Source organism: Trachypithecus francoisi, unplaced genomic scaffold, assembly GCF_009764315.1.
Source record: "Trachypithecus francoisi isolate TF-2019V2 unplaced genomic scaffold, Tfra_2.0 Lachesis_group9, whole genome shotgun sequence".
Lineage (NCBI taxonomy): Eukaryota > Metazoa > Chordata > Mammalia > Primates > Cercopithecidae > Trachypithecus > Trachypithecus francoisi.
In genome coordinates this window covers 61,492,005-61,510,277 of record NW_022681474.1, presented here as the reverse complement: position 1 = coordinate 61,510,277, position 18,273 = coordinate 61,492,005, and the positions used below count along the sequence as shown (strand labels likewise).

General features: G+C 40.9%; 1 protein-coding gene across 26 annotated transcripts in view; it reads right to left on the bottom strand.

The window, feature by feature from the left end:
- The window catches only part of PARD3 (par-3 family cell polarity regulator), a 725,699-nt gene that overhangs the window by 16,939 nt on the left and 690,487 nt on the right, over positions 1-18,273 (bottom strand). For all 26 annotated transcript variants that reach the window (XM_033209510.1, XM_033209519.1, XM_033209522.1 and 23 more), the window contains one exon: positions 4,855-4,975. In XM_033209510.1, the coding sequence (XP_033065401.1) occupies positions 4,855-4,975 (121 nt within the window). The remainder of the gene's footprint in view (positions 1-4,854; positions 4,976-18,273) is intronic.

Here is an 18,273-nt window from a genome sequence, read left to right as displayed (position 1 = left end):
GAAGAAAAGCATTCCAAGATGCAAAAAGCTCGTTTTGTAAAACAGATAATTAAAACCATAGACCAAGCTACATTTTAAACAACTGAGCAGCTCTTCCTAAGGTAACCATAAGCATTGGTATGAAAATTAATACACTAAGTAGAATTACAGTCACTTTAAGCTCATTTATATGATCAGTAAAATGGAGCAAGATCTCAGTTGCTTGAAAATGAAAAAAATAATAATAAAAAGAAAAGAAAAGGTCAACTTGTGACCCATAATTTAGGAAATTATTCCATTTCTAAGGTAATCAGCCTGTCATCCAAATAATTCCCTGCTCACTCATTACAGGAGACGTTAATACAAGCCAAGTTGTCTGTCTGAAGTTGCTATGGCATTTTGATATACAATAATTTGGCCCATGACCTTCAGTAGTTGAGTTTCCAAATGTACAAGATTTTTTCAAACATTTTCCCTAACATGATTGTTCATATTAAATAGATAACATAGAAATGCATTCCAGCCTATTCACTGTTCCCAAAGTTAAAATCTTATAAAGAAACCAAAATAAATTTCAAATCATTTTCACTTTTCCCAATAAAAAACATCTAGAACTAACAAGTAGGAAACACTCATTTAGCCTCAAAGAAACCTGGAGGTCTCGCATGTGGATACTATGTCAGAAACCAGAAACAAACTCATCAATCTGAGTTCTCAAAGACATATGTCTGCTTCTCTGTTATATATTTAAAATATATTCCAACTTCAAAGAGGGGTTCTTTCAAGCCTTTCCTGACCACTGCACACCGATGTGGTCCTCACCGCTCCATGGTTCTCACCCCATGCACACCCCTAGCCTACCTCTGCTATATGGTACCAAGTATTCCTTTATTATTATTATTATTTTTCAGTTCCACTGGAGAGTTCTGAGGGCATTTTTTCTTTTCGATCTTTGTTCTCCTGTACCAACCACAATGCCTGGGACATCGTAAGAACTCATTGAATTTGATGAATTAAATAATTAGTTAAAGAGTAAATGTCAAGATGCTGGTTTGGAATCCACATTCCCAGGCAAAGTCAAATGGCAAACACTGCTCCTAATGGTATGGTATGGAGAATGATAAGCTCAGGCAGGGCTGTGCCAGGTTGGAACTGTGTGCATGTGTGTTAACTATTTCCATATTCAGTTGCTGTTTTCTTCTTCAGCTTGACACCATGCTCTTTACTCTTTTCAGCCCTTTTGTGTAAATATACATAGTTAAGAATGTATTTATCACACATCACAAAAGAATTCTGCTTCAAGAAATGTAGTAGGAATGGATTGAGTCAATTATGCCAGACAATATAAGCAGATTAACATAATTCTGCCATGTTGCTACAAGGGAATGACTCAATTTACGTGATCATCTAGGAAAATGAACTAAATACCTTAGAAAATGTCATTAATAGTAATATTGTTGCAGAAGACAATTCGAGATTTTCTAGGGAGCTCGTTTTATAACCTCCCAGAGTTAGGCAAGAATTGATTTCCTGAGGTGCTTTTACACCTGGATGCTGATCCCCCGGTGCCAGTTGCCCCATCTTCCTCACCTGAACTAAGTTAAAGCCCTTCAAACTACACTTGACCCTTGAACACCACAGGTTTGAACTCTGAGAGTCCACTGATACACAGAGTTTCTTCCACCTCTGCCACTCTGAGACAAGACTTACCCCCGCTCCTTTCTCCTCCTCCCCTGTCTACTCAATCTGAAGACAATGGAGAAGATCTTTATGATGATCCACTTCCATTTAATGAAAGGGAAATGTATATTCTCTTGTTTACGATTTTCTTAATAACATTTTCTTTCTAGTTTATATGACTGTAAGAATAGAGCATATAATACATATAATGTACAGAGTGTGTGTTAACCAACTGTCTATGTTATTGGTAAGGTTTCTGTTCAACAGTGGGATATTAGTGCAGAAGTTTTTGGGAAGTCAGAAGCTGCATGGGGATTTCTGATTGTGTGTGTAAGGAGGAAGGGGGATGGTCCTCCAACCCCCATGTTGTTTAAGGGCCAACGGTAGTACTGCTTCTTCCGTTTTTTCCTCTTTGCCTTTCCTCCACAAAATTAGTCTTCCTCAAACTCTAATTTGGTTACTAAATCCCTTAATGAGCAGCATTTATAGGTTTCTTGCTTTATGTAGAATAATACACTGTGAGTATTGGGTTTCAGGACCAAAAAGGACCTCAGAGATCGTCTAGACTTTAGAACAGTGATTCTCAAAGTTGAACTTGTTTCAGAATGAATTGGAAGGCTTGTTAAAATACAGATTCCTAGGCCCCACCCATAGAGGTTTAGATCTAGTAGGGTCAACGCAGGGCCCAAGAATATGTATTTCTAACAAGTTTCTAGGTGATGCTAAAGGTGCTGTTCTGTGATCTTTGAGAAGCTCTGATCTTCAGCAGCAGCTAAGAGGATCTAGCCTCTATAGTTAACCAGAGAGGTTCTACTTGCATCTGCTTTACATTTAGCTTCTTCTTAAACTTCCGTTTCATCAAACGGTAACTGATATCCAATCATTTATTCTTTTTTTTTTTTTTTTTTTTTTTTTTGATGTAGAGTCTCATTCTGTCGCTCAGGCTGGAGGGCAGTGGTGCGATCTCGGCTCACTGCAACCTCTGCCTCCCGGGTTCAAGCAATTCTCCTGCCTCAGTCTCCCGAGTAGTCTGGATTACAGGCATGTGCCACCAGGACTGGATAATTTTTGTATTTTTAGTAGAGATGGGGTTTCATCATGTTGCCCAGGCTGGTCTCAAATACCTGGCCTCAAGTGATTCACCAACCTTGGCCTCCCAAAGTGCTGGGATTATAGGCGTAAGCCATTGTGCCTGGCCTGCAATCATTTATTCTAATCTTGGTTGAGAGATAAGAAAACTGAGGCCAGGAGAGCCAGGCCACCTGGCTATTGGGCCAGTGTTCTTTTCTAGCACAATTTCTCTTCAAACTTTCGATCTAGCATCGAAGCCTCTTCCTACATTTCTACCTTTAATCTCCTCTTCCCTTCAACATAACCAACCTCTCAGTTCCACATCAGCTGGGTAGTTTACCCTTCCTCAAATAAAATGTTCCTTTTTTTTTTTTTTTTGAGACAGGGTCTCACTGCAGTCCCAACCTCCCAGGTTCAAGCAATCCTCGCAACTCAGCCTCCTGAGTAGCTGGGACCACAGGCGTATGCCACCACATCTGGGTAATTAAAGACATTTTTTTTTTTTTTTTTTTTTTTAGAGATGGGGTCTTTCTACATTGCCCAGGCTGGTCTCAAACTCCTGGGCTCAAGCAATCCTCCCGCCTTGGCCTCCCAAAGTGTTGGGGTGATGGTATGAGCCACCATGCCTGGCCTCCAGCCTTTTATAACACCATTCTTCCTTCTGTCCTACTCTTCCAAGTATCTAGTAAATTATATTCCCAACACTTTGTCTGAACTGAACTCGTCAACTTTATGGACACTAATCTCTGCTCTACTTCTGTAACTTACATGCAAAGATGGCGCACCTTAGACCTCAACATCATCTGAACTATCACCTCTACTTCCAAGATCCTAGAGTCCAAAACATATACTGTTTTGACCACAACCTCTTAGGCTTGAGAACCCCTAGATCCTGAGCCCTCTTGCACACTGCTAGGCTGTGAGGCTAACCTTTCCTTGAGCTATACTTGCCACCCCACCTGGACCACACGATGCTTCCCCAGTGTCCTTGCTAGGACTCCGGTACCTGCCTTGGCTTTCTGCCATGTCTATCTTCCAACTCCCACTATAGAATTAATCCACAAATTTATTCCTTCTATTCCCAGTCCTCTAAGCATTGCTGGTTAGGTCAGATTACCATGCTAACTGGACTTCCCAATACCCCATGCTACAGTGTCCTACCTTAAGCAGCTTATTTATTCACCTCTAACAGACTCACTCTCAACTCTCCCAAAGAGATTCTTCAAACTCCCCATCATCTCAAAAAATCTGCCCCGACACCTCCACTCTCAGAAGTGCTGTCATCTCTAGGGTGAAACACAAGATCAGAACACAGTTCTGGCATTGGGAAAGCCATTTGAAGTTGTTTCACTCTGGTGGCTATGTGGAGGATGAACTGGAATAAGATGGATTCAACAAATACACAAGGTGGATGCAACAGATTAAAGATTACTAGACCTGGCAGAGTGGCTCACACCTGTAATCCTGACACTTTGGGAGGCTGAGGAACGAGGATCACTTGAGCCTAGGAGTTTGAGACCAGCCTGGGCAACATAGTGAGACCTGGTCTCTACAAAAAACTAAAAAATTAACCAGGTGTGGTGGCACTTGCCTGTAGTCCAGTGTACTCTGGTGGCTGAGGTAGGAGGACTGCCTAAGCCTAGGAGTTTGGGGCTGCAGTGAGCTATGATCATACCACTACACTCCAGCCTGTGTGACAAAGCGAGACCTCATCTCTTAAAAAAAAAAAAAGAATCACTAAACACTGTACTTTGTACATTACAGGCACAATGGAGAAGTGTTGAACAAACTAATTTTGGCTCTGATTCTGAGAATATGTATCTATAGAAAAATAGTTACTAAATTTAAAAAAATTCTTAGCTGAGAGTGACAATACTTTTGTTATGTCTTGTCATAAGGCTAGTGAAACCTATTATGCAATGGACAGATGGTGGAATAAGATATAAAATGAAATTAGCAGTGATGAAACCCATATGGAAATGAGGAAAAGGTCAGTATGTTAAAGGTCAAAGGAATTTGACTCCATCTTGTCTCATTTCACAGAGCATTGAGGTCATAGCTTACTGGCCTTTGCTGCAGGGAAGTTGTAGGATCAGTCACTGTGCTGAAGAACCAATTACTTACCCAGGGTTGCTCAAAGCTGTAGGTCCGTCGACGATCTTCTACATCTTCATCCTGCTTTGCTTGCTGAAATTCTTGCCTCAGACGCTGTATCCGATCATGATTGCTAGGAGTTGATCTGTTACTGAAAGAAAGATGAGGCAGCAGTGAATACCCTTCAGAAATATTATCTGTGAACTGCAGTTGCTAGCAAAACATGGCAACTCGCTATGAAATAATGCCATTTAAGAGAAAGTGAATTTTTAAAACAATATGTGGGCATTTAAAATATGTTTTCATTTTGGTTTTAGGATTAAGGCTTATTGAGGTATTTTAGATATTCAAGAGGGTAAGTAGTATTTTTAGATACTCATTTTTTTTCACTGTTCTTTAAAAGCTTCCTTTCCTTTCTGTAATCTAGCAAGGTGTTGGCAGGGAAGTTTTTTTGGAAAGGACATTGCATTAAAAGTTAGAAACAACAGGGTCTGGTCCTAGTTTCTGTACCTTCTTAGACTAATGTACTTAATGTTTCTAAGCTGAAGTTTTTTAAACATATGAAGTACAGATAATAATTTTACTCTAAATATCTGAGTTGTAATAATCAAGTGATAGGACACCATGAAATATAGCTGCACAAATGTAGAGCAATATTTTCATAATACGAGGTTCCTATTTATGAGTCATCAGAGGTCTATAAATAAAATGCAATTCTCACAGCAAAAATTAACAGCATTTTAAAAATAAGTTCAAGTGGTAGTTTGATTTAACCAGTTAGTTAATAACAATATGGCCTTCTTTTTGTATAGTATTGAATTTTGTGTTATTCTCAGAAACACCTTAAAAGATCAGTGCAGAAGGTAGTATTTCATACACCTACCCACCCACCCACCTACACACACATTTACAAATGTAGTAACTGGCATTTAAAGAAGATAAGTGGTTTGTCTGGGGATCTCCCAGCTGGCCAGTGGGGAAAGTGAGACCAAAATCCAGATTTTCTGGCTCTCAGTCCAACCCTCATTTCACTATGCCATGCATATCACTTTTTAAAACATGTATCAGGCTCCAAAGCTCTTCATGTGTAAAATACAAATTTTAAAAAGAGTGTTTTCACAAGACTAACAGAGATGGATGACCAAAATTAAATCCATCATAAATCTCACAGCACTTTTGGTCTATGCCATTCACTAAAGCAGTAAGTTTCATCCTGCCAGTGATAAGAACGGGAGACAGGGAAGTACTGGGTGGGAGAGGGTGCTTCCTCGGCAAAGGTCCCACCCTCAAAAGTCTGGAAACCCATAACCCTAAATGGGAACAGGTATTCCTGTTTTTGCACTCAAAAGTTGCCTTTTTGGCCCACCTTTTTGCCCCCCTATCCTGTACCCATATCCTGTACCTGCAAAGCCCAGGCTCCACGAACAGACAAACAGAAGGGCAGAAGAGTGGCAGAATGGTGCAACAGAGAAGGGGAGATGAGAAGGAGCATCTAAACGTCAAGAGGAGTTTGGCTGGTGATGGCTGGAGAGGAGAATGGGCCACTGGATGGCCAAACTCCAGTGGAAGATCATCTTCCCACCCCATCCCCTTTCCAGCTTCCCATCCATCCCACTGAGAGCCACCTCCATCACCCAATAAAATCCCCACATTCGCCATCTTTCAAGACCATGTGTGACCTGCTTCTTCCTGGATGCCAGACAAGGGCCTGGGTACCAAGAGGGGCACTAAGCTGGTTAACACTTAAGCCATCTGCAGATGGGGGAGCTAAATGAGCACTGTAACACGCCCACTGGAGCTTCAGGAATTGCAGGCACCCACACCTAGACATTACCGTGGGGATGGAGCCCCGGCTCCGGTACCTGTGCATCTGCGTGCTTCCCCTCCCCTAAGGGGTCTGGGCACGCACAGCAGTCGAATAGATGAGCCTCTGTTGCATGTCCTGTGAGGGGAGTCAGGGAACTCTCTCGTTTCATCAGGGAAACTATTCAAGCCTATCAGGCATCTATGTCTCCACAACAGAAAGTCAGACTTCTTGAGGACAAGAACCACATCTTCTCCTTATCATATACACCCTCCAAGCTGCTAGCAGAATGGAAAGCTGCAAAGCTATTAGGAAGACCAGGTCTCTTCACAAAAGCATGTTGCCCTGGTTACTCAGTGTGTGCCAGGCTTCTGTTGGCTGCACCCCTCCTGGATGATGTGATTTGCGAGAGGTAGCTTGGAAAGAGAAATTCTGTCACAGTAGACTACATAAAATTCTCAAATGGACATAAGTCTACGTGTAATTCCACATATTTTGAAGAATCTCAAAGGTTCAAGAATCTCAGATTGAACATGTTCATGTACAGGCTCATCATGTTAACATCTTCTAAAAATATGGAATAGCCTTGCATCATTTAACATATTGGGAGGGGTCCCTGTACCTTCATGTATCAATTTCACTAGAGCGTCTAGAATATACTGTCAATACATTCAATGTGATTATTTTCTCAGTCAATAAAAGCTTGTCTTTCTTTGCTTTTCTTCTAACAAATCTGAACTGATTGGCCTGGAACATTAAAGGTGAACAGGTCTGTAAACTGGGCTGTCTGATGACATGAGGCTTCAGTCCACGTCACTTCAATATGTCCCTCCGCACTTTTGAGACAGGCAGGTTGTTATTCCTACTGGCTTTAAAATATATATATATATATAGTCCTATATTGTTGAACTGTCTAATCTAAAAAACACTCTGCTCTCTACGTGAAACCGTAATAGTGTAGGCATGAATGAGGATGGTTACCTTCATAACACAAAAGAGATAGGAAAGTGGGCATTCCTGAATCTCACTGCCATTTTTCCACCTGTGCTTTTTTGTTTCTGGCATACTTTATAGCTTTTATGGGAGGATTATAGAAGGTTTGACTGACAAAGTATTTTACAAATCTAACCAGAAGTATTCTTCTATTATTTTCATGCAGCATAGAGAGTTTTAAGCCCATAATTATTAGGATCATGAAGTCCAAACCATTGATAAAAACTAATCTCCTACTATTTGCAATTAACTGAAAGTCTGTTTTCCCGACAAAGGGAGTTGACCCAGTATCCTCAATGTTAAATTCTGGTGACACTGGTGTTTTTCACAGCAAAAGATAAGTTCTGGAAGTCACTTCTGCCTTTGTTTCCAAATCTGGGGAGCTAGGCAGACCTTTGGTTTCACCCTCTTTTCCTCTGCTCTTTCTCTTCCAATACTCTAGAGAAAGCTGGCTGACTTGTCTAAGACTAGCAAAACCACTTTAATGTCTGAAGTTGGAAAACAGGCTGCAATGGTTTTCATGATTGATGATGATTTCCAAAGACTGGAAGACCGTCAAGCCCCCTTGGGGAACAACAATTGGCAGTCTGAAGGTGAAATTCTGGCTTTGAGAGATGAAACCATTGCAACTGCTCAGTTCTGTCTCTCAGGCCAGTCTATAATGAGCCAATAATTCAAATTTGGACTTTTAAAGTTCTTGGTGAGCTCTTCTGCCAAGAAAGCTAAAGGAAATTTGAAATATTCATTAGCAATAGTGACTCATCCCTACACATCCTAATCAACTTATATTTAGGTTCACTGCCAACTTAAAGTTGGTCATTATTTTTTTGTGTGTGAGAAATATAATAAAAATACCATCCGAGTTGATCAGATGGGTGAGACAATAAAACCCTTAATGAAGAGTCAGAAATCATAGTTTACAGATAGTCCACATGAGTGGCATCTACACAGGGATGCTGAGAGGAACAGAGAGATACTTTCTGTATAAAACATCCACACAGACAGCTATAAGACAGTTTTAGTCCAATACCAACACTCAGCCTCCGCCAACACATTGGCTTTGTACCCAACTGGAACTTACTTTCATGTTTTAACTAAATGAAGAGGGTTTGCTTTTGGTTCAGTGATGATCTGGGCTTTGGTTTTTGTTGTTTTTTCCTGACAGGTTTAAGGAAGGTACGGTACCTAGGATCACACACTACAGAGATTCCTAGCCCAGCGTGCACAGAACAATATGATCCTGAATTATATGCAAGATCCATAATTACTATGGGGATTGCAGTCTTTGATGTCAGAGGCAGACCATGCAGTGTACAAGGCTTTTGCATCTTCAGATTGGATACTACCATGTGCTTCCTGAATGTGGATACCCATTCAGGCTAAAAGGAGCAATGAGCCTATCTGCAGGGAAGCACTGAAGCCTGCCCTGCACCTGTGCCCCACAGGCATGCCAGCTCAACCACTTCCTTAGGTACGATGAGGGAACAGAAACCTCACAACAGCGGTTCTCATCTATACGCACTGTGTATATGAGAACCATTCAGAGAGCTTGTTAAAAAATACTGATTGCCAAGGCCTGCCTTGAGAAATTCTGAGTCAGTCTAGTGCAGGGTCCAATAATTTATACATATACGAATTCAGAACGTACTACAGGTATACAGACAGCACTCTGAAGATAATGGCTGCAGTTGGTAGACTACTGCCATGAAGGGATGCTGGCCTGGTGCTGCTTCTTTAAGAGAAGTTGGAAAGACAGTTTTCTCTCCCAAATTTAAAATGTTCACTTACTTTACTTTTTAAATTCTAGGTAAGCCAAATAACGATTTTGTCCATTGGTGGCTAGCCTGTAACCACTGGTTCACATTCTGCAGACATTGCCTGTTTTATGTGTTGCTTCTGCAGGCTATCTACTTTCATTGCACCAAAATAATAAGGCTGGTGGTCCTCTAGTAACAGTCCCTCAAAATATGTTAAAACTGATAACCAGGCACTGTCCAGATAGTCTTGTTTCTCCTAAACTGTCCCCACCTTCTGAGCTGCCTAAGCCTGAACCTGGATATCCTTCCTGGCAGGCCTGAAGTCTCACCTATCTATTCAGAGGAGTATACGCTGAGAGAGAGGAGTTTGTGATGTGACTGATTAATTCTTTATGGATTAAAAATACTTTAACATTTGCATTTTTTAATTATGCAAAAGAAATCTGAAAACCTGGGAGAGATTAGTTTTAAGATCCAGAATTCAGTGGAAGGGAGAAGTAACCACTCTTTTTTTTAAAGTAAGGTGGTCTCGGTATACACTATCCTTCCCATAGCAGGGGGAGAAAAAGGAAGAGCGAAGGTAGACAGGAGGAGGAAATAAATTGTGGCAGGCTCTCCACATTGTTCAGAAGGCAGAGATGATTATAAACTCTGGTACAGGAGAAGAAAAGGTGCCAAAGAAGAGAGGAAGATATAGTTGCTCATGTTTTTCTTTCTTTAATACCCTCTTCTTTCCCTTCCATCTTTCCAAATTCTACCAGTAAGTCTAAGACATCAATCCACTTCCTTGCAGCCTTTCCTCACTACTCCAGCCCACATTCATCTCTTCCTTTCAGTTCACCTGTAATTGTCCCCCTGACCCAAATACTGACTTAGAGTTTATCAGAATGGGCATGTGTATGGGATTTTCTCTCTTAGGTCTGTGCCTTCATCACAGCCATTCAACATGTACATATCTTGTACGTCACTTCCCTGCGGCAGAACAAATTGATCAGCAAATATTTGTGATGGATGAAGGTGGCCCTCATGTCCACACCTTCTGGGGTTCACACCTTTATGCACTCCTCTACCCTTAAATGTGGACAGAACCCACATTGCTTTTTTTAAGATTTAATTTGATTTTAAGTGCTGGGATACATGTGCAGGATGTGCAGGTTTGTTACAGAGGTAAACGTGTGCCATGGTGGTTTGCTGTGCGCTTGCTTCTAACCAATGCGAAACGCAAGAGTGATCATGCCATGTTTGTGGTTACCACTGTGGTGTCCCTCTTGCTTGCCTCTGTCTCTCTCCCTGCTGGTACTGAAGTCGCAAGGAGCCAAGAATCCCACAGCTGCACGGAACAGAATGTTGTCAACAATGATGGAAGCAGGGAAGCTGGTATTTCCCAAGTAGTAGCCTCTATGTGAGAACCCAGTCTGGCTGACTCCTTGATTGCACCCTGAGGGAGAACCTGAGCAGAGGATCCAGCTCAGTCATGCTGGAACTCCAGGCCCACAGACACTGTGATATAATCAATGTGTGTTGTTTTAAGCTGCAAAATTTGTGTTACATTGTTTTGTAGCAAAAGAAAAGGAATACCCCATTGATGTTGGCCTTGGCCATGTGACTTGTTTTGACCGACAGGATGTCTGTGGATGTGACACAAAAGGAGTTTGAAACTGATTGAATGCTGGGTGTACTCTTTGTGCTCCTGACTTCTACCGTAACAAGAACATGCCCACAGTCTAAGAGACATGGAGTGAATATGAATCCAATCTGCAGCTTCAAGTCAAGCCCAGTAGAGCCTGGCCTAGATCAGCCAACCCCCAGCCTCTCTGTAGACGTCTGAGCAAAAAGTAAATGCTTGTTATTAGAGGCCATAATGTTAGGAAATTTGCTATGTGACAGCACTGCAGCAATAAACTCTCTAGACCTCCCTCCTCGGACCGCCCCCACACAAATACTACCACCCCATCACTTTAAACAGCAATATGGGGGCTGTACATTCTTGTTACATTCAAGGAAATAAAATATGGACAGATTTAAGGTGGCCCTAATGTCCTAGAAACACATAGGCCCTGCCCACAAGTGGAACCAAACAAATGCTGCTTGTTGCAAAAGCATGTTGCTAGAAGAGTGGAATAAAAGACAGGCATCACATTTTACAAGCGAGTTTTACCACGATCATTCATAGAATTAGTCACTGCAAAGTTCTGGTCTCTGGGAAAAATTGCACAAAGTAAATACTACTGCAGAAGATGTAACTGAAAAATGCTCACTGCCAGATCTTAATACATGAAACCAATCAAATGTGCTTTCCAGTGAATACCAGTCTATAGTCAAGAATGTCCCATGGAAATCTATTCAATTGCTTAGGGTGATACCTTTTGTCAACCTCCCCACTACTGCACGCAAAACACCTCACCTCGCCTCTGTGATCTCTGAAAGTCAGCCTCCTGAGAGACCAAGGCAAGAATGTGAGTGCTTTCCTGGAGTCCAGGGAAATATACCTGCCAACCAGGTGATTCGGTAAAGCTGAACTAAAGGGCTCATTGCTGGTTTCCCTTTCTGGCAGAGATTGATGACCTGCTGGGATCTGGGTCAAACACACAACTCACAAAGAGATAATCCCCGTTAGCATTTGATTTACTTAGTTTGCCAAGAGCTCAGGACTTGAAAGATGCCCTTCAAATCCACTACTTACAAAAGCATAGGTACAGGGTAAAGATTTTTTGTTAACCATATCAGCTTATATCATTTGGCCATTTCCCTTTTGCCCTTTTGCTATCTACTTCTCAGCCCTAGCAATTTACTTTTTGGCCTATGTACAAAATTCTATTCCAAATGCTAGTGAATTTCACACCTGCACTTGGCATCCAATTACTGCAGATGAAAAAGGGACATTATTCTTTTCCCAATTAAAAAAAATTCGGCCGGGCGCGGTGGCTCAAGCCTGTAATCCCAGCACTTTGGGAGGCCGAGACGGGCGGATCACGAGGTCAGGAGATCGAGACCATCCTTGCTAACATGGCGAAACCCCGTCTCTACTAAAAAATACAAAAAACTAGCCGGGCGAGGTGGCGGGCGCCTGTAGTCCCAGCTACTTGGGAGGCTGAGGCAGGAGAATGGCGTAAACCCGGGAGGCGGAGCTTGCAGTGAGCTGAGCTCCGGCCACTGTACTCCAGCCTGGGTGACAGAGCGAGACTCCGTCTCAAAAAAAAAAAAAAAAAAAAAATTCAAGAAGTTAATTTCCAAATTGTGTCAGCAATCCTGGAAATAATGCAATACCACACTCAAAAAACAAGCTTTTTCTATTGATACATTTCTATCACTCCGACAGTTTTCCCATGTACACATCACAGGGGAAAACATATTCTATAGTTCTGCTAACTGTCAAGCTCTCCACTTAAGAAAATCTTTTCTCTTTCACCAGCCAGCATTCAAAGTCCTGCAACTTAAGAAACATCATCATGGTGGCCGGGTGCGGTGGCTCAAGCCTGTAATCCCAGCATTTTGGGAGGCCGAGACGGGTGGATCACGAGGTCAGGAGATCGAGACCATCCTGGCTAACACGGTGAAACCCCATCTCTACTAAAAAATACAAAAATCTAGCCGGGCGAGGGGGCAGGCGCCTGTAGTCCCAGCTACTCGGGAGGCTGAGGCAGGAGAATGGCCTAAACCAGGGAGGCGGAGCTTGCAGTGAGCCGAGAGCCAGCCACTGCACTCCCGCCCGGGCGACAGAGCGAGACTCCATCTCAAAAAAAAAAAAAAAAAAAAGAAACATCATCATGGTCTGCTTCCCAGCACACACAGAAGGGAGAAGATAGTAGGTTAAAGCTTCTAAGACTCAATTCATTTATACTTGAAGGTCCTGTTTTCTTGAACCCTGACTTTTCCAAGCCTTGACGATGTCTTTGGGTAACAACTCAATCTTCACAGGAGGTTCTTGCATTGCAGTCTCCTCCTTTAAGAAAAATGTATCGCTTTACTGACTTCCTTCATAGTTCCACAAATGTAAGGACTCAAGATCCAGCCCATTAGTAAAAAACCCACTTTCCAAGAATATTGTTTCATCTTCACTGGAGAAAAATGAGAGCACTTTTTCCTTCCTTGCCCAATAACTAATTCTTCTTGTATCCTGGGAAAGAAAATACTCTGGGTTATTTTACTTGTACCAATGGTTAAGTCCAAACTTCAGCTATTTCACGGATGTCATTTAAAGCAGACACCAGGACCAGAGTAGGCAAAAAGTGACTCCGGAAGAAACAGATGTAGGGCAGACCCGCCACGAAGCCTTAGTGACAGGCAGCCAGCAGTGACCACCAGCGCCTCAGATCATTAAGCAATGTCTTACTGTGATGTCATGCATGGATGTACAGAGTTGTAATCCTTTCAAAACAGACAGACTGTCAGCATGACAAAGTGGATACAAACAAGTTCTTGAACTGGGATGACTAAAGCATTGGGGGGATAAATGTCACTGAACTAAAAAGGGATCCTATGATACAGAACTACCAGATAACGACACTATGCAGAGAGGCAGGCAAACAACCTGCTTCCCACCTAGATATTTTTCTATACTGATGAGCAATTCCATAAAACATTCCTGATCTCTAGGTAAATAGTTCTAATCTACAGATGTCAGAACTGAGTTCTTAATTGCTGTAAATTAGTGAGCAAACACAGGTTTCTCATTAAACCCATTACGCCCTGTATGTTAAAATGGAACACTTATCATTTGCTTTTGTTTTTTGTTATTTTAGAATATTTTTCTCCTGGTTCTCAAATCAGGAGCATTCTTGGTAAAATCGTAGGTATAAACAGTGAAGCAGAGAGACATGGTCAGGATACGTGTAGCAGGTTCCTGCCCCTTGAAGTGTTTATTCTTGGAGAGAACACCTTTAAATGGCCATGGATTTGTCTAAATTTTAACAATGAGCGGTATTGTGCCTTTATCTTTGCTTTCTTAAGAAAGAGTAAACTGATGTCACCCCCTGTGAAATCGTTTGCACTTTCTCCCACAGTACGTGTTCAAAGCACACACGGTGGGCCTCCTGTCGCCTGTATCACCTGTACAGTTTGTGAAAAAGTATTAATTGCTAAATTAAGAGAGAAGGGAAAGAACAGACTAAAATGCCACAGAAAAGCAAACTGTGAACTTTCAAATTAGTTAAGCATGAGACCAAGCTGGCTAAGAAGACTGGGGCTTTTGACTATGGCTCTGTCTCAGGCTGGACGACTTACGAGAAATGGAGGAAGGGTGGGAGGGTTAAACCAAGAAATGTATCAATTATCAAACTACAAATAAAAATAGCTCCTCTGCACAAGCTTCATTAAGTTTTATCAGCAAGTATCTTGGGGTTTTACACTCAAATCACAGGTCATAAATTCACAGTAAATCCCCCATATGTTCACCAAACACCTGAATTCAATTTCTCTTCTGGTTGTGAAGTAGGAATGTGGTGCCCACATTAATTATGCATGCAAAGTTAGTTTCTAACAAGGGCTGCTTCTTTTGTGATGCTTAAGGGTATTTATAACATCTGAAATTTTGGGATAGATCCTTCCTTAATCTTACCACTTGTATACTAGTATGTAAGTGTAAACTCTCTTCTCCAAATTTGAACATTGAAAAAAATCATAGTTGGTAAATATCTTGTTATAGTCTTTGCATTTTTCTATGATAATCCCAGACATTTATGATATTGCACAAATGGTCTTGATACTGACTTTGAGGTTTTTAGGCAAATATTTCTGTGGTTATGTACAAATCACCCTGAATTACAGAGAAAGTCTAAACTGAGGCTAAGTGGCTATATTCATATGAGTCTATGTATACATGTGAAATTAACTACTTAGGAAATATCATGTCAGTTTCAGTTTATTTTCACAGTTTTACTCATCATCTGTAATATAAAAAGAATTATGAGAAACTCATGCAAATCCCAAAGGTACTCACTTTGCTCAGCTGATAAAATTCATTTCCAGATTCTGACACCCATGATTTGTTGTCCATTTCACACCAATTTCGGTGTAATAAATTACAACAAATTAAAAACATACAGCTATGTTCTCTGGGTTAAAAAGGTGGTCTTCAAAGCTGTTAATCCTGCATTTGCTTCTGATGTGATAGTTCCAGTTCTCCGGATGCTTTATGGATCACAGGGAGGTCGTCTCTCCATTGGAAAGCCTCAGGACTAGATCTTACTCCAAGTCCCTCTGTGGTCTCTGGGTAACAGGGCTATCATTTTATAAGCAACAAAACCTCAGGAATGTACCCCTCGCCCTATTTTATTACTTTCATCACTCTTCCTTATTAGCTTGTCATTGGCCTCAGGCAGGAGTGAGAAAAATTTAGTTTTACTTTTTGAGGGGAAGTCCTCCAGCAACAAAGAACACACACATGCACAGACATACGTAACTTCAGGACCCAACAATAAATACACACAAGAAAGCCCTAGGTAGCTGATCTTACCCAGTGTCACAAAAATGATTCAAGCTGGTTTCTACTCAAAAGGACAGGTGAATCTATCACAGCCATACCTCCAATGGGGCATCTGCTGAAAACTCAGCACGAAAGTAACACTGCTTAGCAAGTTTTTAAAAATTATCATTGTCAAACTAATTATCAAGATTTTGGTTTAAGAAGCCATATTCGACTAAGAGTGACTACTGGGAGAGTGTGTGTTAGAGCATTAAAGGTTGGCTTCCTCAGGACCCTGTGAGGTATGTGGTCAAAGGGCAGGGGCTGAGGTCTGGGCCTCTCAAGTCTCTTGACTCTCTAGCAGGTAATCTTAACATAGATTTAGGCAACTAATGGATGAGAGAAACTTTTTCAGGGTATACCTATGAATTTAAATGCATTTTAGAAAATAAAATGTTGGCTGGGTGGGGGGGCTTATCCCTGTAATCCCAACACTTTGGGTGGCCAAGATGGGAGCATCGCTCTAGCTAGTAGTTTGAGACAAGCCTGGACAACATCGTAAGACCCCATCTCTAAAAAAAAAAAAATTAGCTGGGTGTGGTGGTATGTGTAGGCCCTGCTACCTGGAAGGCTGAAGCAGGAGAACTGCTTCAGCCCAGTAGTTTGAGGCTGCAGTGAGCCATGACTGCACCACTGCACTGTAGCATGGGTGAAAGAGCGAGACTCTGTCAAAGAAAAAGAAAGAAACAAAGAAAAGAAACAAGGGAAAGGAAAGAGAGTGGGGTGGGGGTGGGGAGGAAGGGAGGGAGGAAAGGAGGAAAGAAGGAAAGACAGATGGATGGAAGGAAGGCAGGCAGGCAGGCAGGCATCAATTTTCTTCACACAATGCAAGAAAGCAGTTATAATGGTTAATGCCCAAAGTGCACTTACTTTTCATTGTGTGATTTTCTTGAATCCTCTAATAAATGGCAAGGATGTGTAAGGGATTCTAACAGGTGAGAGAACTGAAGAAATTTTATGGATTATATTATTCATTCAATAAAACCACTGGGGATACAAAGTTTAGCCAGTTGTGATCCACAGTTGAAGTCTGTGCCTCAAACGAAAATATACATTTATGTGTCTGATTAAAGAGCAAATGAAATTCAATCTTACAGGTGAAAAATCTTGACAAACTAAAAAGAGTGAAAAACAGGATTATAAAAATTTGAAATAAAGGCTGGGTGCAGTGGCTCACGCCTGTAATCCCAGCACTTTGGGAGGTTGAGGCAGGTGGATCACGAGATCAAGAAATCGAGACCATCCTGGCCAACATGGTGAAACCCTGTTTCTACTAAAAATACAAAAATTAGCTGGGTGTGGTGGTGCATGCCTCTAGTTCCAGCTACTTTGGAGGCTGAGGCAGGAAAATCGCTTGAACCCGGGAGGCGGAGGTTGCAGTGAGCTGAGACTGCGCCACCGCAGCCCAGTCTGGCAACAGAGCAAGACTTTGTCTCAAAACAACAACAACAACAAAAACTGAAATAAAAAGGCAATGGAAATTAAATTACAAAACTCTGATGGGTTTTGATGACACAATAAAATGATTATCATGTTCTCCTTCATATTAGAAAGGTTTTATCATACAGGCATAGAAACTAATTATAGAACCATTATTTTAATTCTTTAATCGTGAAATGATTACAAAGAATTCAAGGCAAACATTTTCTTTGTTTTTGCTTTCTGTCTTTAATGACAGCATAATTGCAAAACAGTATACGAAACTAAACTATCTTTTTTTAAAAGAAAAAATTCCACTGCAATGCAGTACTTAATTCTAAATCATGTCATAATTCTAAATCATGGATAAATTCTACAGGCTTTCTTGAAATGACTCAGAATATTAAATAATGTAACAGGAGATATATCACCTGTAAGTTTCATAAGAGGCTAACTCTGAAACTTCTTTGAGAATCAGAATAAAATTAGTGAAACATACATCTAATAACCAGTTTTCTAAAAAGAAACCATTAATGAAGAGTTTGTATTACTGTTTTTTAAACATTTTAAAGATCATTAAAATATTCTTCTTGATTGATTTTTTGACTTCTATTTATGCCCTTGAACTTCATAATTATTCATTAATAATTTTCTGAGCTTTTTTCCTATTTATAACTTGGCCATTATTTATCTGGGGAGAGGGAATAAATGACATAGAAATGTTAATTAATTTAACTTCTCATGTCATATTTAGTTAAATTATTATATTAGGAAAACAAAAACAGTCTGACCATATTGGTTTGGAGTTACTGATAGATTTTGAAAACTGGAGTTATTGACAGATATTGGAGTTATTGATAGATTGTGAAATGGCCTGCAACATTCTTTTGTTGATTACATTTTTTTAAAGTAATACTACATGAGTACAGTTTATATTTTAAAATGCTAAAAGCCTTAAAAGAAACTTATCCTTCATCACATCTTGTCTCTGACCACCCAATCCCATGAAAGAC